Here is a 26593-nt window from a genome sequence, read left to right on the forward strand (position 1 = left end):
GTTAGGTAGTTGGATTATGCATAGTGCAAGTGAAATCTAATCAAAAACTGTATGTGAACTTAAAGTGGAGGATGGTAATTCGCGATATTATTTATAAGAAGTGATTTGCTGTAATCATCACATATCACATCTTGAATGTATAGAAAAATTAACTTCACAAATGACGGAGGTCATCACATTTAGTGTGAAAGCACACCCCATGCAGAAAAATTTGGTTCTTTACAAATTCTGTAATAGTTATCTATATATACACAAAAAAGATCGTTAACACTAACTATTGCAAAGCTTGAAATACTTCTCTAGATCATTGTCCCAATTTCAGTAGCTCACCGACGTAGGCAAACATCTTAACCCCCAATGCAACCCCCCATCTTAACCCCCCCCCTCCAACAACAACACGCACATTTTGCGTCAAACACGTACATTCCCGGCCACCGTAGGTTCCTTTCTCTCTGAGACCAAATGTTCACTATATTAGCTAATCAGGTGCAAAGGTGTAAAAGTCTTTTACTAGGATACTGGCTGAGGATAGAATGACTAACGGAGTGGAGTAAATGCGGTTATTGGTTTTCTGCACCAAAACAACAATATATTTTTTTTTACAGCAACAATTTTTTTCAATTCCCCTAAGTTCAGCGGTTAAATCGCACAGCGCAAGTCAAACATCTTGCTCAAGAATTTCCGAAAACACCGGTCACAGTCGAAAAATGTCAACTCGGATTTTTGCGATTTTAACCCAGATTTTTTTGGAGAAAATTTCCACAAGGGGGGGGAGGCGCCCCTTTGCCCCCCTTCCCTACGCCACTGTTACAGAGTGGCTCCATAACTGGCGTAAATTTTCTCCCTTTCCAGTCCCTATTGCACCCCCACCCCCCAAAAAATATAAGGACTCTTCCTGAAATTTTTAGCCGTTCCAAGATTATAGTATTGTTAGTTTCTAACAATTAATATCGGAAAAAATATTACGTTAAATTTACTTTTTAAAATCACTCACAATTTCGCTTACTATAACTTGTGCGTTTGTATTTTGTCTGTACTACGCACTTCGCGTCCACTCGCCACGAAGTCTGAACTGTGATATCCGGTTGAAGCAAATGTCTGTGCTGTCATTCACTGTCATTCTGTTTTTACCTCCATGGTTTTAGTCAACGCAATTTTTTAGTATGTACAACATATTGTCATTCGTTATTGTGTTACGCAATTGTCATTCGTTTTAGTAACACCAACTGGCTGAGCACACTGCACATACCAGTCTAATTACACATTACAAAGGCCAACTATCCAGTCTAGCCTATATAAACACATACACAATGAGTTGTTCAGCATTTTATCGATGCTCATTGCTGAAGAATTTTCCTTCAATTGCTCGACCGTTTTCTACAACTTTGACAAGCGCCATGCCTATAAAGGTTTGAAAATAGTCATTTCCTCCGTTTAAGCCTACAGTGGTGTGTAAGGACGTGCATTTGGGAAGGATAAGGAATAAGGGGCGGGGAGGGATTTACAGATCTAGCTTCACTAATTAGTACTAGTAAGATGACATTTGCAGAAACTAAGATTTGTAGGCTAGGCTACTTAGACCTAAAGTTAGTACTGTACTTTGGCTCAACATGTAATGTAGCGTTACCACTATAGATATATATAGCATGGTGGGCTCATAATTGACGCACTTAAGGATTTTATCAACAGTGTCTATCAAGGCAAAATACAAATCACTCAACTGCATGCGTTTTTCATATGTGTAGTTCCTCAGATATGTAATGATCTCATAATATTTATTTGTCAAATATACTTGTAAACACTTGGAGTTGGAGGGGATATTGTGAGGTCGTGTTGAAGCCAACTCCTGTGTATGGGGTATGTGGGCCTCCCAAAGAAATGGAGAACTCCATTTCTCCATTTTTTAACTGACGATCAGGTAAATGAGAACAATTTATCTCAAATTGCTGTAAATTAAAAAAAAAATGCACATTAGAAAGCATAGTCTATATTTAACATTAGTCCTAGCTACTTAAATGACAGACCTTTTTGTAATAGGATAGATGTTTGTATTGTATTTGGTACTTGTTGTTTAATATCAGTAATACATGTTGTGTTAAAAACAGTTTACAGTTACAAAGAAATGAAAAGCCATCTTTGTAATTAAAGCCCATTCAGCTGATAGTGAAAATGTCATCAGAGGTCTATCCTGTATACACTTTGACTCCCTATATACATATAGCAGATCTGGATTTTTCATGGTCCTAATTGCTTTATTCTGTAAAATAATGCCCATGTTAGGATCATGCTTTGGTTCAGCCAGCCCATTTATAATAACAATTCATCAGCTTTCAGTAGCAGTCATTTACTGCAGCAGTAGAATCTTGGGAATTGTATTGTCATGGCAATGAGTACTTGATAATATGGCTTGGTAGTTTTGAACACTGTTTGTAAATGCTTAACATATTAAGTATGGTTGTGTTAACGACTATTAGTTAATTATATGTATTTCCTTTGTATACATATCAGTCTACCTTCTGCACTCAAAAGGCTCATACCTTAAAACCCTCACACCTCAAAACCCTCAATAATACCTTGGTATGGCGCATATCATGATTTGTGTGTAAACTTGGACTCTCTCAACCCAACTATTGCTCTCTGACCTTGTCCTGGTCCTTCATCAGGTATCGGCTGTGCCTTAATGACCTACAATAACAAGAATAACATATTCAACTTTTTCCTATCAGAAAGAATTCATCTTCAGGGACTGAAATTGAAGTGTTATGGATTATCTGACTTAATTGTAAAAGGAACCAGGTGTTTCCTTGGTTTTCTAGATACACTCAAAACATTGTGAACTGTTTTATGCATGTGAATGACCATCATGAAGCAGTTTGTTGGCAGCCTTAACATGTAACTTTCTGTTTATTGTATCATTCCTCATTTTTGTGAAGTAAATTATATTTTAAGCTAGGAAATACATTTATAATTTGACTTTCCCCTAATGTCACATTAATTGTGATTATTCATGGTATTCATTCATAGGTAGGAGATAAACTTCCCAGCGTGGAGCTGGCTGAGAACACACCAAACAGCAAAGTCAACATAGCTGACCTATTTAAAGGCAAAAAAGGGGTCATCTTTGCTGTTCCTGGAGCATTCACTCCTGGCTGCTCTAAGGTAAGTTTCATGTAGAAAGAATCTTACCTACTGTATGTATCCTAGCTATCTTAGTTCCTTTTTGCCATAGTATGTTATACCAAAGGGTACATTTAGGTTTATTTTGTGACTTACACAGTACTTGATCTGAACATCTACGTCAAGACAAATATTAGATCTATTTGAGATGATCACTAGGGTTGACAATGGAAAGTCTACTGAAAAGCAATTTTTTGATCTGCTCTTATTAAATAGTTACAATGCTTTTTGATACTAAAATCTCATTCAGATAAGGTTTAGCTTGACAGTGAATTTTAACTTTAAATATGAAGTAAAAGTCATTTTCTTAATTGTACAATTTACTTTCTACATGTGGTTAGTACTGTAAAAAGTGTCTGGGTAAATGAACAATTGAGAACTGATGTAGAATTATTTAAATACTTTCTGATAAACCTAAAATATTCTTGCAAGAACAGAATGTAGGATTTTGTCTTAGTTTGATTAATTGCAATCTCATTTAAGTAAGTACTATTTTAGTGATACTACAATGATAAGTTTGAAAATTCTTCTTAACCTTAGAAAATGCATGATGAGTCATGTCAAAGAAGAGCACTGATCTAAATGGAACTATTTTCTTCACTTTTGCTCTTTTAGACCCATTTACCAGGTTTTGTCAATGACAGTGAGGCCATGAAATCCAAAGGAATTGACTTAGTTGCTTGCATATCAGTCAATGATCCATTTGTGATGGAAGCTTGGGGTGATAACCTAAAGGCAACTGGAAAGGTAAAGTTCCAAACTGTGTATGTTTGTAGTCTCAAGCTGATAAACATATGCACATTACATACATTGATAGTTTCTTGCATAAGTTACATCACCACATATGTTGATTACCAAAATGCTTGTCTTTCTTCCAAAATAAATGATTATACCTACACATGAATGGACCTAAGGCACTTCCATTGTGGATTTACCACTTAAGCTAATTTGAATAGTTGAATAGTTGGAATATGATGAGTCATAAACCTTTTTAACCAGTTTTTCTCTCCAATAGAAACTAATAAAATCTTCACAAAGCAAATTCCTGATCTCTAGACATACAATGGCTTTTGAGAGGTTGGCTTTGTTGCTTTGGGTGAACAGATATTAATTGTATGATTTCAACCAACAAAACAAACAACATTTTCTTTCACGCGGCAGTTATTGGACACTGTGTTTTTTATGTAATGTTCTAAGCTTATTAGCACCTATCACGTATAATCACGTATCATGGGAATTGTGGTCTTTTATGATAGTGCAAGTCATACTAGTTTGAACACAGTACAGGAATGTAGAAAAGGCATTGGCTATACAACCAATCCTACCATTCGACCTTGATGATCACTGGTAATTTAAGCAAACCATCAATTATCACTGGATTTGAGTTCTGATCTTATGAAAGTGTATACTCATAGGACAGGAATTTTGATGCTGCATTTTTAACCATATACGCAATGTGCAATATGTGCCCACAATGGTCATCAAGTCACTAGTTTAGCCTAATTTGTAGGCCAGTTGAGAAAAAATGCCTGACTGTTCGTACTGACTGCATGGAGCACCAGAAAGATGAAACATTGACACTGATAGCATTCAGTACCTCGGCACTAGATACTGAAGTTAAACTAGATACTGGAGTAAAACACTAGATACTGGAGTAAAACACTAGATATATACTGGAGTAAAACACTAGATATTGGAGTAAAACACTAGATACTGGAGTAAAACACTAGATACCCTGTTGGCCAGTTCACAAGGGATGTATTTATCAGTCCTGAGTGAATGACAGCCAGCTTGTCCCTGTGGAATGTATACTTATTGGTTCTTTTAATGGTGTTAGTGCCCACACTTTGTAGTATTTAACATTTCGGGTAATGGCTACTGAATAGGTTGCATCAAGTACAACAACAGTTACACAAATAGCTGATATATGCACTGATTGGTAGTATTCAAAGAGTTTCATACCATTATGTGCACAGAGCAATGGATGTATTCTTTGTACTAGTATCACTAACCCATGGAACAGAGACTACATATAAAGTATTAGTATTACTAACCCATGGAACATAGATTACATTTAAGTTTTGTACAAGAGGTTTCATTGATCACTGTCATGTTATTTAAGCCAGTGACTATATTTTTCCACAGTAAATCTGTTCATATGAACAGATTTATATAGCACTATAGCTATATAGCACTATATATGACACAGAAGAGTGACTTTAAATAGTTTAATTGTTTAATTAGTGACAGTCTGGAAGGTTCTCTACCAAGCTCTTTTTGCAGATACTGCAAAAGATAAATCCTGTTGTAATTGAGGTTTCCTGTTCAGGAGTATAATGTTACCAGAGATAGATATCCATTGTTGTCCTACTTCTGCAGCATTACCTAATAAATGGCTATGTTGAGTGACTAACAGCCATCTTTGATCTGAATGAAAGAAAGGTTTTAGACCAATAAATACAAACATATCATGTATGAAAATGGATGAATAAATGTCATTAATGAATATAGTGTTTGCTTTCTTGGCATGGGGTATGATCTTAGTCTTCAACTTTATAGTTAGTTATTGTTCAAGTAATAGCACATTTTGACCAATTTCCAAGTAATACAGAAATAATGTAGAATGGTTTTGGAGTTGAATATGTTGTGTTACCTGTCTTGATCTGATATTTTTTTTTTACATGTGTCAACTACCTAACTATGAGACTGTTTTGGTTCTTACTTTTATTAGATTCGTATGTTGGCTGATACCTGCTGTGACTTCACAAAGGTAAGAAGTGGCTGTAGAACTAACCTAGGCAAATGGTTTCCCTGTGCATAGGATGTAAAGATGTATGGAAGCTGTTGTGGCAACTTTTGTTTTAAAGAAATCATAGTTATATTTGCTAAAATGTCACCTGTTGTTAATGAGGACTGTACCATTCTAATCAAAGCTTGTTTGTACATCTTTCTTCTGATACCTGTGTCGACATTCCTGGAACTATTACTACTTGTGGTTCTTGCAATTAAATAAGTTTGTCATTTACAAAATCTTCAATATCCCAGTGTATAACTCATGTGGGAGGTGCTTAAACTTGATATTGTAATTTATAAATTATGCCTGGAGCAGATACAGCAGTGGTTAAAATCATACACATGAATATGTTTTACCACTCTGGGAGTTAGTTAATTAAATGTATTTAACCCCCCCCCCCTCCCCACAACACACTTATCAACTGATGTGCTACAGTATCATTTAAAAACCTTTATTTCAGGCTGTTGACCTTGAGCTGGATGCGACACCAATCCTTGGGAGTGTGCGATCTAAGAGGTGAGCATGATTCCTTAGTATTAGTTACCGTCTCTACAACTTACAGTCTAGTTAGGGCATTAGAAATTGAGAGGTGCATATTGTTCCACAGTAAGGTACTAGTTACCTTCTTGGCAACTTACTGTCTAAGTTAGGACATTAGAATTTGAGAGGTAAGTATAATTCCACTGTAAGGTACACATTACCATCTCTGCAACTTACAGTCTAGTTAGGGCATTAGAATTTGAGAGGTAAATATGGTTCAACAGTAAGGTACTAGTTACCTTCTCTGCAACTCACAGGCTAGTTAGGGCATTAGAATTTGAGAGGTACGTATTGTTCCACAGTAAGGTAATAGTTACCTTCTTGGCAACATACAGGGTAGTTGAGGTATTAGAATCAGCACTACTGGTTCTGTAGCCTCAAATTTCTCTCACAATTTGATGCAGTTGGAACCAGTATACAAAGTATGCTCTAGAATTGTCAGGATGTGATATCAAAATGAATCAATTGTAGATTTCAGTCAGTTTGTTTGGCAGTGTGTTTTAGTTGTTATGTTTATGATTTATCTCTTTGTTACATTCAGGTATTCTATGGTAGTAGAAGATGGTGTTGTAACAAAGCTAAACGTCGAACCAGATGGGACAGGTCTTACCTGCAGCCTCTCAACAGAGCTTTTGAAACAGCTGTAAGGTCTTCCTGCCTTAAAAAGTCAAGTGCTCAAATGCCTGTATTCATAATTTAGTAGGAGGTAGTCTGGATAAAATTTAGGTGAATACTGTTAACAATAACCCAAGGATATGAATGCAGAACTTGGGGTATTTTGGCAGTTTTCCTTGATGTGTTTAGAATCTCATCTGCAACCCTTTAAAGCATATTAAATTACTTCCAAACTTGTAAAATACTCAGAGTTTACTCATTTGATCATTCAAATTAAATGTGTCAAGTCATGTTAACATATGCTCACAAAATATGAAAATGTTTCATGACCCCCCCATTTGTTCACTTTCAATCAGTTGATGTATACATTAATCATGCAAATCAAGTAGAAATTCATATTTGAATTTAGCAAAACAAACAGGAAAATTATTTGCATTCAAAAACTTTAAACTGATATACTTCATACCTTTGAGTGTATTCAGTATTGAAAGTAACTATGAAATGAGTCTTTCTTTGATATAATATTTAAGATCAATTACTTGCAGTCGGTAATGGTTGATGCTGGCAATGAACACCACACAATGAAAGTACTTGGTACTGAATACCAGCAGCTTTCTTTTATTGGTTTGTTAAAGAAGTACATTTTTAATTGGTTATGCCAAGCATTGGTTCACCATATACCCAGTTACAGCAAATTACTTTGTCTTTACAGACTATCATGGTGTTTATATTAGGCACAACTGATGTTTACATGACAGAGTCAAACTGCTACAAAACCATTTGCACTGAACGGAATGAATCTTTACAATGTTCGTTTACAATAATGTTGATATTATGAACTTGCCAATCAATAATGAAATAATTTACCTTGAAAGTTTTCTGATGATTTGAGTGTACTGTTGTGTCTTAATATAGTCTTAGAAATTTTACTTTGTTCAATATTATTTCCTCTTTGTGATATGCAGTGACTAATTCTGGGAGGCTAGTGGAACAACTTACCTTAACCTGTACCAGAGTAGGTTACTGTTTGTAGACATTCTCTATTTACTGGCCAAGTGTAACTATTTGGTAACATTAGAGAGAACATTTTGATGCCAAAACTTGTAGACTGAACTATGCCTTTGGCTATGCCAACATTGATATTTTGGGAAATGGGGGTGGGGGAGGGGAGTACTGTTGATGAAAGCTCAATTAACCCTGAAAGGTGGGGAGGAAAAGTGGTCTGGCAGCACACCTGGTATGTAACTACTCTGGTATCTATACTAACATGTGGACTGCAGCAATTGCTCCCAGCTCAGTGATCCAACTGGCATCACTGCATCTACTGGCATCACTGCATGGGGTCCTTAATGAAGCTGTGCATTGAGGGCCTCAGATGAAACTAGCAACTTTTGTAACCATGCCAAAATGATCTCCTTTTGCTTCCCCCAGCCAGGCATGCCTCATTTGAGCCAGTCAGCTGATAGGTCAATTCACCTGTGATCTACACCAACCTCAAAGGCTGGTAGTTTCAACAACATCACAAAGCTGACAGATCAATCCACCTGTAATCTACACCAATCTCAAAGGCTGGTAGTTTCAACATCAAAAAGCTGATAGGTCAATACACCTGTAATCTACACCAACCTGGTAGGTTTGTAGTTTCAATATCATAAAGCTTACCGTTCAATCCACGTGTTATCTATATCAACCTTTTAGTTGTAGTTTGTTTGTAGTTGGTAGTTTCAACAAAAGCTTGTAGTTTGTAGTTTCAACAACATTGCAATAGCATCAGCATACCTGTTCAATAGACTGAATGAGGTCTGGGTCTTCTTCGGACCCGCAAACCCTTTTGGAAATTAAGAGAATCCTTGAACATGGCACTACCTTGTTAAATATTGGCATCAATGACTTTGATGGAGGTTACATATACCACAGGTACATTCCAAGAACCCTGAAACCCTTACCCACTAAATGCTCATCAAGTGATTCTAATCAAGTGGACAGTCTATTTGCTTTGCAGAGGTAAACAAAAGAATCAATAGATCTGGTAAACAAGAAACTTTCATGGCCTCTAATGTCATGTATGCGACCTATTTTATTTGTCGAGTGCTTTGTTGTTTATACATTAGTAAAGTTATCAGAATGTGTAGACAATTAACACCAAACATTAGGTCTGATATACAGGAATTATAAAGCTCAGATGTTGCCCTGATGCTCTCAAGTTTCAAATGTTGACTTCCTCCTCAAATGACCATTGACCACCAATGTTGTGCATACCATATGGGAATATGCATACCTTTGGAACAAGGAAAGAATTCTCTTCCTTTGATTTAGCCATTTGTTGGGTAGAACAAGTTCCTGAAGTATGTATCACATATAAACTACAGAAATAGTGTAATTGACATGTTTTGTAGTCTTTTTACACTCTTAATACAGGACTTTATTTTACCATAATTACACTTCAAACAGTGCAGGGCCATTCATGCATGTATTGTGCACTGCTGCAGGTCTACACAAAATAACATTTGTACACAACTGTTGTATACCTCAACCAAAATCAATTACCTTTCTTTATCCAAAGACTATTGCTGACCACATAGGCAACACAGACTCTACATTTTTGAGGACTGAATCTATTGGAGAAGCATGACTATCGGAAGTTAATTATGAAACTGACAGCAACATTAGCACTTCATCATTTAATGCCAGTGGGCTGCTGTGCATTCAATATGAGACTATAAACTGTCAAACAATCCAGAGGTATAAAATATCATCTCATACCCATAGCATAGGAGAATACTTGGTAACATTTTGATGTTGGTGTCAGAACAGGAAATTAAATTTCTTACTTAAATTGTTTCCATATTACCAGAAATTAACACCCCACAAAACAACAGATAAAAGAGGTTAATTGGAAATTGTTTTTTTTTAAATATTTTTAAACTGGTAGCCTATCATTATCCTTGTGATGGCACAACTTTTTGTAAATACCAGCATATGGGTTCTGGTGAAATATCCATTTAATAAAACTGTCAACTGATGTAATTATGAAATCATGGACATAACCTCAACCATACCCTGCCTGCCCAGGTCATCTACTGTGTAACTTCAAAACCAATGTTTACAAGACTGTAATAATTTATTTTCTGATGAGACAGAAGTAATGACAAAACGGAATCCACACCTGTTGAAATGTGGAGCGATTCAGGTGGTTTCAATTGGTTTACAACAACAATTTAAGGTTCATTTGCTAAAAGCATACAACATTTGACCTAGACAGTGATCTATCAAAAGACATTGGTAAGATGACCGGTGCCAAGGAGAGAAGAACAAAAGAAAGACAAGCAATGCATTGTTCTGCAATTAACCGCATGTAACACATGTCAAATCATACTTAGCTGTAGGCAGACACTGGCAATGAGTTACAATTAACTCCTTCATTAGAATCACTTTCAATTAAAATAAGTGATCTCATGAGACAGTTTTGCTCACATTTACATTAACTGGTACCTTTTCCACATGTCAGATATTTTACAGTGCATGCTGTATTCAGCATGTATTTTTTTCCAAAAACTAACAGTTAACATACAAGAATGTTAGTATTACAAACTTCAGTTATACACTGACAACAATGAGAAAAGGTGAGATTAATGCCCCTCTTGGCCTTCCTTTACTGTTACTTATAATAAAGTATAATGCCGCAACATATGGATCTGCATACTAAATGAGAGAACTTTCTCATCCAAATGTTTTATTATTCCTCATGCAGTGTTCAGTTTGATTCTCAATTTCAAATGTTACAGGTCAGTTTCATCAGTGAGGAAAATAAAAGATGTTTCTAGTTGGACAAGTTGTTGCAAATTGACCTTCGATAAGTAAGGTAGTTACTCTCTATTTTATGAACTTAGAGATGTAATATCCATAAACATAGCAAAATGACAAAAGACACAATGAAATATCACAATTTAACATAAACCTGTTTACACCATATTTGCAGAAATTACGGCAGAATGTATATTTCACAACCTGCTTAAAGAAAATATTCAAGTAACATTTCAAACCATGTTCTAACTGATCAATAAACATTAATTTCCAAATGAGTCTAAATATTTCAGTGGTTCAAAAATGAAATGAACATAGTGAGTTCAATGTCTTTACAGTCACATTAATATCCTACCTGTACCTTGTATGGAGATCTTAATGTGACCAGTTAATTGTCAAGGTTTCCATAGAAATTGATGCAATAATGCTTCAGCAATTCTGTTAACATGATCTGTTTACTGTAATTTATCGATATATTCTAAGGAATATACACATTCTCTTTAGCTGGGTATTCACTGTCTGATGAATATTTAGTTAAAGAATTAAGTTTGTTATCACCAATGATCTTTGTTAGAAAGTCCAACATATATCGAGCTTTGGTTTTTATGAACAGTTCTTCATATCTCTTCAAGAACTCAATAATCCAATCACATTAATGTGCCCAACTAGCTTCTACCCCTTCAACCTCTGACAAACATTTTAATATGATACATACTAAAGCCCTCGTTAGTGGTATTCTAATAAAAGCATTGGCTCATAACGTCCTAGTGTGTCAACAAGGTTGACGTCTGGAGTGTGTATATTTTGGAGTATTGTCCAGAAAGTGAAGTGTACTACAATGAAGTCACATGGAGTTACGGATAGTCCCATTGATAAGCAAGAAGAATCAAATTCATGACCCCAGTCACAATTTAACTTACACAAACATGAGATACAACACACCAATGACTGCCAAGGCTGATCACTAGTAAGGTAAAATATCACAGGTCATCAAGACAAACATTCATCTTGGTTTAACCAGAATTCAAACAACTGCAATAGCTTATACAATTACAAAACAGCAAGGCTTTTTATTGTCTTCTTTCATTACATTGAGTTGTATATGATTAATCTGATCAAGAAAGGCATCAAATCATCACCTACAGTTGCTAGCAGGATTTGCTCCTGAAGCTCAATCAGTCTGTTAATTGCCAAAAACTACAACAAGAACACTTAAAATATATTACAAGAAGGTAGCTTTGACACTCTATAGGACTGCAAAACCCACTCCAGCTGCGTCATCCATCTAGATTAAGAAGATACAAAGCACCTTCAATCAGATCGTAAAATGCTCATCTGCTGGCAATGTCTCCCACTCCATCACCATGGTAACAAGAAATTGGAAATAGCAACTCTGTGATTTTCATTGCTTTCAAATGGGTTTGTAGAGCAGGCAGGTGACATACTTCTTTCGGTACCTGTGAGTGGCACTCAAAACCATCACACCATCCTGTAAAGCAGAAAATATGTATACATCCATCAACACAGGACTATTGATACTAGTATCATGATACTAGTACATGATACTGGTACTATTACATGGTACTAGTACATGATACTAGTACATGATACTAGTACTAGTACATGATACTAGTACATGATACTAGTACTAGTACATGAGACTAGTACATGATACTAGTACTAGTACATGATACTAGTACAAGTCCTAGTACATGATACTTGTACTAGTATGATATACTAGTACTAGTACATGATACTAGTAGTATTACATGATATTAAAGGTGACCAAAACCTCCCACAAATGAATCAACAAATGTTCGAAACATGCAGTTAACTTGAAAGTTGCAATATTTTCAACTATGTATTTGTATTATCACTGCACATCTGCTCGGCCATAATGATGAATCAACATTGATACCGTATGGTCTTAATCCATTCGCCAGTGAAGTAGTTCCCACTACCAGCACAAGTATGGTTCTTATATTCAATATGCACCAGTTAGTGTGTATACGTATGTACACATTGATATGATTACCTAGCTAATATGATTGTAACTGTATACCTGCCCTGTTACAGCAGACACCACAGTTTGCTTGTGATATCTGCATGAACCAAGATGCCCAAATTCCAAGGCAAAATGAACCACATAGTGTCTGCCTGCATTTTACATGATATCAACCCAAACTATGAACTACCAGGAATTCTTATAACTCAATATGAACATTAAATGTTTTTTTTACTTCAGACAAGCCATGTTTCTCCATCCTTCAGAGGAAGATTAACAACAACAATTTATGGAATACTTGAGACTGTACAAGATAATTGTACTCACCTTAATAGATAAAGCATACAGGTGATTCAACATCACATGATTTGGCTCTGGTAGCAATGCTGGCTCATACTAGAATAGAAAGAACGATAGAAAGAACTAATATAAATACGTAAACTACGATTGCATACCTGCTAGTGTTTGTGGTATGCTCTGTCTTGCATTGCATAGTTTACAAGTAGTACTGTACAAGCAAAGCAATACTGTCATCTCTTTTGGCTGATTATTTATAAACCAAAATTACAGATGGAGCTCTGTTAGAGTTCACTGAGAAGCTAAGCCAACTTGACATACGGTATGAGAGATGAATATATGTATGATTCGATATGAACCATGCAGGTACAACATCCCATTACAACACTAGCAGGCAACAGTATCCTGTTACAACACTAGCAGGAAACAACATCCCATTAAAACACTAGCAGGCAACAGTATCCTGTTACAACACTAGCAGGAAACAACTCCCATTACAACACTAGCAGGCAACAGTATCCTGTTACAACACTAGCAGGGACAACATCCCATTAAAACACTAGCAGGCAACAGTATCCTGTTACAACACTAGCAGGAAACAACATCCCATTACAACACTAGCAGGCAACAGTATCCTGTTACAACACTAGCAGGGACAACATCCCATTACAACACTAGCAGGCAACAGTATCCTGTTACAACACTAGCAGGAAACAAAATCCCATTACAACACTAGCAGGCAACAGTATCCTGTTACAACACTAGCAGGAAACAAAATCCCATTACAACACTAGCAGGCAACAGTATCCTGTTACAACACTAGCAGAAAACAACATCCCATACAACACTAGCAGGAAACAACATCCAAGTACAACACTAGCAGGCAATATCATCCCATTACAACACTAGCAAGAACAGCATCCCATTACAACACTAGCAGTCAACAGTATCCTGTTACAACACTAGCAGGGAACAACATCCCATTACAACTGTAGCAGGCAACAACACCCCATTACAACACTAACAGGAACAACATCCCATTACAACACTAGCCGGGATCAACGTCCCACTTTTCTTATTTTTGACATAGTACCTGAGATGCATTCATAGCAGACTAAACTTCAGGTCCACTAGAAACAATTAAGTCAGCAAAAACATGTAATGTAAGAAAAAATATATACATCATTGGATGGCTCAAAGATATTCAACATCATCTTATGGAGACTTTATTGCATATATTATTCCCATCAACTTGTTTATAAGATACATCTTAAGAAAATGAGAAATACATTATGTACCTGTGGACCAATGTCTTTGTTAAGTATGACTTGCAGTAGGTGTGGTGGCAAGAATGGTGGTCCTCCTGACCGGTCCATGGTATCCTTAGTTGGTACAGTCTGACCATACTCCCCAGGTGGAGATCCTAACATGGAAAGATGTTTGAGTAAAATAGATTAACTAGCAGCTTCACTTAAGTATTGACATGATCAAATTCCAATGTTAACGTTTGACAATTGACCTGAGCCACAAAACCATTCTACATTATTTGCAGATCTTTTTAACAACAATTTATAACTTTGTGCAAGTTATACATGTTTAGATAACCAGCTTTTAATACAAGTACAGTTTAAATCTACAGTACCAAGAGTACAATATGGTGTAAAGAGGGGTTTACACTATTTGATCACCACCTTGTTCAAGAAAACAATTCAGTTGCCCTCCCTTTAAACACAAGAAATCAATGGAGAAGACAAATTGGGTTAAAAAAAGAAAGCAGTTTTCAATGTGTATTTGGACATCTGCCTTTGTCATTGCCTGACAACAGAAAGAAATTGTATTAAATAATTAGAATCAAGTGATTAAAAATTGCAATTTTAACATCTTTTTTCTACATTTAATTCTAAGAAACTGTTAATTTCCTTCCCAGATATGAATATTGCAAAAAGTTCAGCAGGGCACAAAAACAGAGCTGATGTTGAATAATTCTTCTACACTCTTATTGCTCCAGCTGTCCAATATGTTTGCAAACAATGAACCAATTGTAACAGCCTCATCAATTCTTCTAGCAGGATTTCACTGAATTCACTCCACTAGGCATAATTTCACACATATTATCAGTGTCACACTTCAACCATTCAACAGTGAAGGTTTCAGATGAACATAAAAATTGACCCACCAGGAACAATTAAAAAATATGTCAAAATAACATGTATAAATACTGATCTCTAATAAAAAATAAATAAAAAAAACCCCAGCCATTCTTGAAAATCAATTTTTCTTTTTTTGAAGGGTAATAGTTATGGTGGTTGAAGGAGGGTAATAGAACTTTATGGTGTTTGAAGGGTACTAGTTATGGAGTTTGAAGGGTAATAGTTATGGAGTATGAAGGGTAATAGTTATGGAGTATGAAGGGTAATAGTTATGGAGTATGAAGGGTACTAGTTATGGAGTATGAAGGGTAATAGTTATGGAGTATGAAGGGTAATAGTTATGGAGTATGAAGGGTAATAGTTATGGTGTTTGAAGGGTAATAGTTCTTTGAAGGGTAATAGTTATGGTGTTTGAAGGGTAATAGTTATGGTGTTTGAAGGGTAATAGTTCTTTGAAGGGTAATAGTTATGGAGTATGAAGGGTAATAGTTATGGAGTATGAAGGGTAATAGTTATGGAGTATGAAGGGTAATAGTTATGGAGTATGAAGGGTAATAGTTATGGAGTATGAAGGGTAATAGTTATGGAGTATGAAGGGTAATAGTTATGGTGTTTGAAGGGTAATAGTTCTTTGAAGGGTAATAGTTATGGAGTATGAAGGGTAATAGTTATGGAGTATGAAGGGTAATAGTTATGGAGTATGAAGGGTAATAGTTATGGTGTTTGAAGGGTAATAGTTATGGTGTTTGAAGGGTAATAGTTATGGTGTTTGAAGGGTAATAGTTATGGAGTATGAAGGGTAATAGTCATGGAGTATGAAGGGTAATTGTTATGGAATATGAAGGGTAATAGTTATGGTGTTTGAAGGGTAATAGTTCTTTGAAGGGTAATAGTTATGGTGTTTGAAGGGTACTAGTTGTGGAGTATGAAGGGTAATAGTAATGGAGTATGAAGGGTAATAGTTATGGAGTATGAAGGGTAATAGTTATGATGTTTGAAGGGTAATAGTTCTTTGAAGGGTAATAGTTATGGTGTTTGAAGGGTAATAGTTATGGAGTATGAAGGGTAATAGTTATGGAGTATGAAGGGTAATAGTTATGGAGTATGAAGGGTAATAGTTATGGTGTTTGAAGGGTAATAGTTCTTTGAAGGGTAATAGTTATGGTGTTTGAAGGGTAATAGTTATGGTGTTTGAAGGGTAATAGTTCTTTGAAGGGTAATAGTTATGGAGTATGAAGGGTAATAGTTATGGATTATGAAAGGTATTAGTTATGGTGTTTGAAGGGTAATAGTTCTTTGAAGGGTAATAGTTATGGTGTTTGAAGGGTAATAGTTATGGAGTATGAAGGGTACTAGTTATGGAGTATGAAGGGTAATAGTTATGGAGTATGAAATGTATTCGTTATGGTGTTTGGAGGGTAATAGTTCTTTGAAGGGTAATAGTTATGGGGTTTGAAGGGTAATAGTTATGGTGTTTGTAGGGCAATATTTAGTTCGGGTATGAACAGGCCAATCTTGGCTTCACTTCCAAAGTGACAAGTAGCTATGGTAAGACAGGGCTGATCTGGGCTTTGCTTCATAACTTAGTCCTCTACTGAGTGATAAAGACTAGCTGATATGGCTACTGATTTCATCCTCTGAGACCACTCATTGACATCAAACAAAAGTTCTGTTCAAGAGTTTCCTCGAGGACGTCAAGCTTATTGCAACAACCCTTTAAATATCTACCTAAATCATCAAATCTAATTTTCTGATTGCTAGCTTTACTGAGTGAAATAGCTTGCTTTATCAAGTGTAAAATTCCTGTTGTCAAGAGCACAAGCTGAAAAACTTACTTAGCCTTTTTCATCCAATATGGAATTGATTAACCCTGAGTAAAACTTTCAGGCTAAATGTTCATTCCTCACCTCTGTTCTTTGTTGTGGAGGAATCGATGGCTAATGCTTCAAAGACCTCAAAGTCAGATTTCTGCACATTAACCACATTATTAGTAACTCCCATCTTATTATTCCTTGTTTGCTGCAGAGGAAAACAAATGCAATATATTTTAAAAAAAAAGTAAAAATTTTTAGTCCAATATATATTGTCCAAGTTATATCATCAAATATCTTAGTGCTGATGTACAAACATACAGCAATGATAAGAACCAGACTGGAAAGCTGTACTAAGGTCCCAAGGGGCCATCATGCCAGCTTCTGTATTTCACTGATTTGCCTTGTGCTCATTTTCAAAGTGTGGCTACAAACCTTAATCAAACAGTATTTTCTACATTATAGATGTTATAGTAGTTAATGTACAGCTTCTCAATGGATGCACCCCTGAGGTTCCCTGCAATCGTAGAACTGAAAGCCAACTGATGCTTTCTAATTTGTAATCATAGCAGCTTACTTATGGATATGCATTAATCTGTACATGTCACTTTGCATAATAGTTGACACTAACCTGTTTGGTGCTGTGCTGCCAGTTACCATCAACATGGAACTTGTACTCATATTCACCTTCTGGTAGGTCAACAATAGCAGTGAAGTTACCATGACTGTTAAAGAGAGAGGAATCATCAGCATTGTAACAAACGCAGGATCATGCGTCCGGGATGAAATGTTTAGCCAGGCACGCAAAATTTGAGAAACAAACCCTAAGCACACACACCCACAACTAGGCTTATGCCAAACAAGGCACATTATTAAGGAACATCTTTCTTTCTTTTGACAAACCAAATCTACAGTACTTCTCAAAAGAACCAAACTTTCTTCAATCCTACCAGGATTGTTTGAAAACAAATAAAATCATAACAATCAACTGCAAGTTGTGACACTTCCATACACAGCTTAGTTACAACATTCCATAACAGCGATTTTCATGCTACATATAGCCAATGATGTTTTCCAAATTAATTATGTTGTTTATTATGTTTTTTAACAACAATTACTTGTAACGTTACTTTCCACTGTGCAGAGAATATTACATGAGATGATAACTGTACAGGTCTCACAAACTTTGAATGAATATTAAGACCAAATTGGACAGTTAGCTTGCAATCACCTCACCAGACAATAACTAAGTGTTCATATCTTTTGTGGCAGTTTGGGGGGGTTTATGAATATATACATGTTTCTCATAAAATAGTATGCTTATGTGCACGATACAGTTCTATAAAATTTTCATTTGGAAACTGCATAGCAATTTGCCCATTTTGAATAGCATTTTACTAATACCAGATAAATTATTCACTGGTTTTTACTCTACAATTATTTATCAGTTTTGGAATTTGAATGGAAGGAAAGTTGAACCTTCCAACGACATAAGTGAGACTTGGGGGTGCAATTCTAAAACTTTTCCATTCTTGTAGTTAAGGTAGAAAGTGCTCATGGAGACCGGTAAGGGGAAAGTAGTGACGCAAATGACAATTGCAAGAAAAAACATTCAGATTTCTGAGGATTCCCTGTAGAATAGCAACATCAGATGGTTAACAACTTTGGCTATTTAACGGTAGGTTGAGAAGGTAAGAGGCAAAGGGCTGCTTGTTGATTGGACTGTGTAGAGTGTTCATTGCTGAAGTCACAAATGAAATCACAAGGCTTATCATGGAATCTAATGGCACACTAATATATAATGACAGTAATTACCTTTTGTTCATGGGTATCCTTTGCCAATTGTTAAAGTTACCACACACGTAAATTTCTTTGCCAGTGCCATCCCACTTGAAGACCACAGGCAGTGACGAGGCCGTGGAGTTGCTTGCCTCATTTACAGTAGAGGAACGTGGTCTCCCTCCTCTACGAAGATCCTCTTCAACACCCGATTCTGCTTTCATTAATCTCTGTAGATTAAAAAACAAGTAGTTTAATTTTAAGACCATGTAAAGCTTAATAAAATGTATTATCATATAGAACTGACTTTGAACATGATAGATACATCCCCCATGGAATGACAGTGCAGGCCCTGAGATAAGAAATGCCCCCCTCTACGTATGTCCATCAGACATGGTGACCTGTTTGTTGGCTGTAAACCAATCACATCCTTCTCTATCTACATTGTATTTATCAAACATCTAACGGGGGACTAGAAATCATCCAGGCCAATAAAGAACACATCATTTGGCATCCCTCCTTGAAGAAAGCAAAGAAAATTGGACAACTTTTGCTCTGAACAATCCTCTTTCTGTAGTACACTTTTATTGTAACTAGACACTAATCATTGCAATGCTAATCATCATTTAAAATTGTAAATTTTGGTCTGTTCCACATGATGTCACACTCTTTTAGGGAACAATTGTTTCCAGAATGACCTTTAATTACAACAATTGAACATTATGTTTCAATAAATCACATAGTATGAAATACAACAATATACATTCTTTATATGTGAATAGTAAGATTGACAAATCTGCAGGCATTTGATGCAGCAATTTTTAGTTAAATTTCAATCTCGATACCAGAAGCCCTTGATTGATATCCAGAGACAATATAGTAGCTTTCTCAAACACAGAATTAAACACTTAAACCATAAACCAATCAAAACTACTTCAATGCACCCTTGAACAGCAATGGACTGACATTTTGCTAATGTATGCGCAGCTGAATTATCTTAATGGATTTTCAGGTTCTATGCTGTAGGCCTTTCATTACGGTTGAATCTACACATATATATATACAATACAGTGAGCATCTGGGATAAATCATCATTGCTAGGCAACACCAGATAAATTATTCTGTTATGCTTGATATGAATCCAGATAATAAACTTAGTGGCAGATCATGTAACATCCCTTCAATACACATTTGCTAAGAATCCATTTAGGGAGAAATCAATTAAATATGATCAAGCATCAGCCTTCAGGCCCACTGTTCTCATAGCAAGTGACTAGAGCACTCTCCCAGTCGTTTTTAACATGATATAAAAACAATAAAATAGGTATTTAATTCAGTAGCCAAAGTTGAAGAAATTGTTACATTTTATCACACACCAAAAGAGAGCTAAATTCCCACAATTAGGATAATAGAGAGCCTTGAATGGCCACATACTGTCTAAGATTGAAAGACCTTAAGTTTATTCTATATTGGCTGAAAAAAAAAAATTGATTAAAAGGGATGACAGAAATAATTAACACAGCATTAGGCATTGAGTTTGGTCAAGTTTCAACAGGATTGGACACCACTGTTACCTACTACATGCAGTACATAATCTTTGTCCAAGTTACTTTTTCTTGGAAATACTTTAAACCAATCTTTAGCAAATCTGCAAGACCTACCTCAAGCCGAGGCTGAAGATCGATGGTATCATCCAGTGAAGCCTGCTGAAGGAAGACCTTCTGGTCAAAGCCATCTTTGGTTGGAGACAATGGGGACCCATCTTTGCTTTCTCTCTTCCCTGGTGCATTCCCCATGGTTAGTACTGTGTGGACTCCTGTAAGACTTTGCTGATGAGGGACAGCTTGTTTGACAACAACGGTAAAGATTTGCAGATCAAAGGACACGTCTTGATGCTTAATGTGGACAGTAGTATTTAAATTGTTTAATATTTCTTAATAGGCTGACGGCAGATCTGTCGTTTGCTCAGTATGGCACAAAAAACTATATATTTCTGCTTCCACAACGGCATGATCTTCCAAATACACCTTCTGGGAGAATATTGCAAGATGCAAAAGCCACTGGCTCAGACAAATAATTTGCCTGCTCTGTCCAAAGAAAGCTGTAAAGAAAAATAAGATGATAATGATCAGACCCAAATAGAAAACAGCAAGTTGTACAGTATACAGGGCTACTCAAGGGACTAGAAGTCTGCACCAAGCCAATCACAAATCAACAAACAATTGAAAAAATAACAGATTGTGAAATACTGTTTCACACAAAATCTCAAGCAGAATCCAATTACCTATGAAAAGCTATCAAGTGTAACACACTTTAACTTTTCTATTGACCCTTAGAATATATAGCAGGGACAAAACATTACATTATTGTATGTAACAACAATGAATTTCATTTTGTGTCTCTAAGAAAACGGATACAACTTGCCTTAAGAAAACTGTATGGTCGCTGACAATATGACTTTTGTGCAATCCCTTTCTGCCACCCATCTCCTAAAATGAATGTTTATGCACCTCACATTTCTCCACCCCAGTATATCATATTCAATTTAATCAATTCAGCTTTAAACATTACCATTACAGGTGTGTATATTCAGAATTCTATTACTAGATTTCTCATCTGGAGCCAAAAACAGCTTCTAAAAAGCTGAACTTATGTGCAACTCAGGAGTAAACTCCATCTGGTCTGGAGCTAGTGTAGCACTGTTACACTGAATACATGCTCCTACCAATATCTGATAATTAAGTCCACCAATACTGATCAGAGAATCAGAGGTTTGAAAAAACATTGCTTCCTGTTTCATACCCGATCAACAATACAGTATTAGTCTTATAACCCCTCCCCCCACTCCCCCCCCCACACTCCCTTATTAATAATGATGGGTACTGGGACTAGACTCTTTATGTGTAAAGTATGGGATGACTACACTATTCCCCGCCAAATCTAAATTCTGCTTGCTAGTACTATACAGTAGTACAGTGTTGGTTCCTTGTAGTGAGTGCTAAGCCGACTAATCAAGCAACATAAGTATATAGCATGATGCTTGGTAAATGCTAAATGATATTGAAGCAAAATAAAATTTATATAACATTCACTAACCACACATAATGAACCAGAAATTCAACAGGTTTAGTGATTCTTTGTATATATTTTATACAAGAACAATAATGAAAACTGTGCACATAATTCTTGTACTTATTACTCACTTTTATAGTCTTTGTAGACTTGGACTCTGTCGACTTTTGACCTTTTTAACTTGTGGTTATTGTACTGTACTTCGCAATGTGCACCCACATATAAAGTATGAAGCTTTAATATAAAATCTTAGAATACACTAGAGGTGGCCAAACACCCCATGATTGATTCATTAGGGCGTTATTTACATGAAATCTGCTATACTTTGTAAATGTACAAAATTACAGTTTTGAAGTACTTGCTGTGCTTGCATTCCATGATTTTAGAATATATCCGGATTCCTACTTTACAAACAGATTGGGTGTGGGTGGTTGATGCTTTGGCAACCTTAGATTTCCATTGATGCGTAACAAATCACTTTGATCTTGGCATGCTGGAGCACCATATTGTAGTGTAAAGGCCAACACTTGAAAATACACAAACAGTGGAGTTAGGCCATATTTGTCAAAGAAAAGCTAGAAGTACAAGTTGTACAACAAATGATTACAGAAGCCAAGTTACCTTCGTAGCCAGAATGCAGAAACCTTGCCAATGTTCTTTGGTTAGGAAAAATATAGGTGCAGTCATCATAGAAGTAATTTAAATGACATCGTAACAAATAAATAAAGAGTCCCGTCGCAGAGGGTTTATTTGTCACTACGTTGAAGTGTATTTGTTGCCAAACTTTAACAGAGTCTTACCCAGATAAAAGAACATGTCTTGTCTTTACAAACTGTAAGTAATACAAGATAACAGAACACGTCTTGTCTTTAAAAACTCCAAGTAATAACTCCCACCCAATATGTTCCAAACCCTATTTAAAGAAAACACGCACCATTCAAACAAATCATGCACCGACACGTGCATAAACAATCTTAACACCCTCACACATTAATTCAATTAGTGTTCAAACGATTATGCTAACACAGAAAATACCGATTACCCATTATTTTTTTTCATAATTGGGCCGATTCTGATTATTTGATAACGAGAACATATCCTGTTTATACGAAATCGGCAATAAAGTAAGTGATAGAAACAATTATTGAACATTGTGCTTTTCCTCTGTTTCCCCTTTCTTTCATTGTACTTATGTCAAAAATGGCTCTTATGTATCCTTTTGTATGTACCAAATCACCTCTGGGGTTTTGCGGAAAGAAAAAAATGGATTTTTTTACAAATTTCCAAAATTTGAAAATATGACATCCTACCAAGTGAGCACTGTGCTAAGCGAATGGCATAACCACTTTGGTGTGTGTCACCTGTTAATGGCTTGAAATACGCTAAGAATAGTTACTCAAAATATCCATCTCAAATAGTATCTCAGACAAACCATCCATCTTCAATCTTTACCAAAGTGTACATTTTAATTACATACTTCTTACATTTTGACATTATTTGAACTTATTTTCAGTATTATTTCGTTTATGAACAAACGGAAATGTTACGAACTTGAAGTTAAACATCCTTATTCGTTACCTATTTTTACAACCTAGTGTTAGGCCTAATGCGACAGCTATGGATTCCAGCATTTCTGTCGAAATTAAATAATTTTTAAGGGCATTGCGGCAAACATCGGAAGGTTGAAAAAAAAATGGACATAAGAGGGTCCACGGTAAAAGGGAGGCGATGGGCAGGGAAGCATGGCCCTTTGCAAATTGTGAGAAAAAGAAACATCAAATTACAAATTAGTGCATCAAATGTTGCACTACGGAGGATTTCATGCCTAAACATAACCTATGCTCAGCTAATCAACATAGGCCTTATCTAGCACAATCCTTAAGTAACGGAATTGGTATTGTTACCATGCTTACTGTGCTGAGAAATATGAAGTCACTAGCCACGAGGGAAGCAAAATCAGGGTCCCTGGCAGCCTAATTTGATGAAATTTAATTTAGAAAGACGAAAAGAGGGTATCTTTATTTTAATGTTCGTAGTAAAAGAACAAATTCAGAACATCAGTTGATATTTTCACCTTCAATATGTTTTTGAATAATGATATTTTCATCTTTCATATGTTTTTGAGTAATCGGTATGACATAACTGGTATTCCACATAATTTTTACCGAATCCGATTATGTTCAGATAATGCAATATTCGGCCCGATTCCGATTATTGTTTGAACACTAAATTCACACTAAATAACACATCGTCACATTCAAATCCATCAAGCAAAGCTGTGACGTTGTTAAAAATGAATATAACCTTAATACACAACAAATCAAAATTAATTCAATAACACATCGTCACATACCAAACCATCAAGAACAAAGCTGTGTCTGTTTAAAATTGGATAATACCCGTAATAAACAACAAATCAAAGTTAATTCAATAACACATCGTTACAGACATGCTTTGCATTGTATATTATACAAATAATGAATGGTTATGAGTGCAATAGTGCAAATATTTCATGAGTTGAAAGATGGAATGTTCCATTCAACGAGGTGCAGCCGAGTTGAATAGAACAAATTACATCTTTCAACAAATGAAATATTTGCACTATTGCACGAATGGAAACCATTCATTATTTGTTTTATAAAACATATTATGTTAAGATGGGTAAAATGCACTCATGCAACAGCTTGTTTTGAACAGACAGGTTTCTCTGCTCTCTTACCATTGAAAAAAGTGCTACCAAAAAAGTATAACCCATGGTTCTATTTCATAGAGTGGAATAGAGCAGATTTTGCATGCAATCAACGAGCAATTGACCAATCAAATGACCAGAATACAATTAGGTGTTGTGTAATACTTTCTATTGCATATCAACTTCATATTGTACAGAAATATCATGTTCAATGTTCATTATGTAGTGCCACATAAATAATGCCTAGTCCTAACATTTAAGTTAGAAAGTGCTACGTAATACATAGCATTACTAGTGGCAAGTGAATTTTTATTTTAGTCATGCTCTCCAAATTGTGAATTTTTTATTGAAATAAGTTGTCAAAGCATTGCCTAGTGCTAGTAGAAATACTCAATATTTTTTTTTATGTTTGAATGGCAATGAGTCTCAGCAAGATATTGCAATATTTATTTTCTTTCATACAATCTGTATGTACCAAAGAAGCACATATCAGGATTACATATTCTATAGGACTACTACAACTTACAAGTAGTAGGCTAATAGTAAGTCTAAGTTCTAACTTAAGTTAGGCCTCTGGACTCGATTGGAGGCTTATCATAACTTAGCCCTAGGCTAGCTAGGCCAAGGTTAAACCCACAAATGGCTATAGTTATTTCATTTTCAATGACTAAACTATTTGCCAGCTCAAAATTTTAAGTCTATGGCTCAATATTGTAGCATCCTACCATGCTACTGATATCAGTACCAGCTGCCCAATTATCAATGCAAGGCTTCTATATCAGTTATATTCAACTTTATCCTAGCCTAACACTAACAAGTAACAGTAACCAGTAGGTATGCAGTATGATATCGCTGTACCAGCCTGTTTTCCATACTAACCTGTATAATATACAAAACCCTACACTACAGTAGCCCAAGGCTAGGTACTGTACGTTGCTTAACTTAGGCCTAGCTGTTACTTGTTAGCTCACGTAATCTTTGTTATTACTTGATATTGCTTATTGTCGGAAATACTTTTGTGCAACAAATACACCAAACTGACGCAAATCAACTTCTGGTCGAATTAAATGAAACACAAACCTCAAAAGGAACGATAATGGAACGAAAAGACGGTTTTTCGAAGACTACGAACTTCACAGTTCTGCTAATAACACACGACAAAATGCCAAGTGACACTGTACTGATATATTTCGATGTCTCTATCATATCTGGGGCCAGTTGAACTTGATGATAGTTTGATTGTGATTGTGCAGCGCACGGACGTGAAGGAAGTCCAGGGACGAGTCGACACAATACTGGTTGTTCTAGTGCAGGGTTGTCCAACCTTTTGCAGAGGAGGGGAACATGGAATGATTATGATGAAGGAGGGGCCGCATGAACCCTACGCTCGAATTTTCGATTTTTTGCCCGAAGCCCAAGGCAACAAAATGTGAGCACTGCGCGCGGAGCGCACTGATTTATTTTCCTTCCTGATAAAACAGATGAATAAAGTCCAGCCGCCCCCTCTCCGCTGAGAGAGTGTCACACAAACTGACCTGTATGCAGTTTTTGGACCCTGAAGGTTCGAATGATTGATTATATAGCTTCAAATTGTTATCAATAAATCTGCTCACTAAAATTTCGCACCGTAGAGAATCTCTGGCGGGCCGGACGTGACCCTGCGGCGGGCCGGACTGTGGCCCGCGGGCCGTAGGTTGGACAACCCTGTTCTAGTGATACCTGTGTTGGCCACAGGTTTTTACAGAGCCACAATGCCTGCATGAAGACGGGCAAGGAGGTACTTTGGAGCCTGCAGCCCAGGGAGAGATAAACCGCAATTCTGGTTACAAAGCTTATAACCGTAAAGCTTGCTGTTTATTG

The 26593-nt window shown here is 36.1% G+C and overlaps 2 protein-coding genes across 2 annotated transcripts; one reads left to right on the top strand and one right to left on the bottom strand.

Moving 5' to 3' along the window:
* The first annotated feature begins 1179 nt into the window (after positions 1-1179).
* On the top strand, positions 1180-8055 carry LOC139970574 (peroxiredoxin-5, mitochondrial-like). The gene is made up of 6 exons (XM_071976376.1): positions 1180-1409; positions 3025-3159; positions 3793-3924; positions 5909-5947; positions 6432-6487; positions 7053-8055. Exons 1-6 carry the CDS (start codon positions 1311-1313, stop codon positions 7156-7158), a joined length of 567 nt encoding a protein of 188 aa, XP_071832477.1. The 5' UTR covers positions 1180-1310; the 3' UTR covers positions 7159-8055.
* Positions 8056-9168: 1113 nt separating this feature from the next.
* LOC139970572 (5'-AMP-activated protein kinase subunit beta-1-like) lies at positions 9169-25971 on the bottom strand. Its single transcript, XM_071976372.1, has 8 exons — positions 25814-25971; positions 20634-21073; positions 19009-19202; positions 17825-17918; positions 17290-17401; positions 14531-14655; positions 13263-13331; positions 9169-12419 (listed from the first exon to the last, which is right to left on the bottom strand). The coding sequence occupies exons 2-8, from the start codon at positions 20766-20768 to the stop codon at positions 12342-12344; spliced, it is 807 nt and encodes a 268-aa protein (XP_071832473.1). The 5' UTR covers positions 20769-21073; positions 25814-25971; the 3' UTR covers positions 9169-12341.
* Positions 25972-26593: the final 622 nt, after the last annotated feature.

This window comes from Apostichopus japonicus, chromosome 8 (genome assembly GCF_037975245.1).
Source record: "Apostichopus japonicus isolate 1M-3 chromosome 8, ASM3797524v1, whole genome shotgun sequence".
Classification (NCBI taxonomy): Eukaryota; Metazoa; Echinodermata; class Holothuroidea; order Aspidochirotida; family Stichopodidae; genus Apostichopus; species Apostichopus japonicus.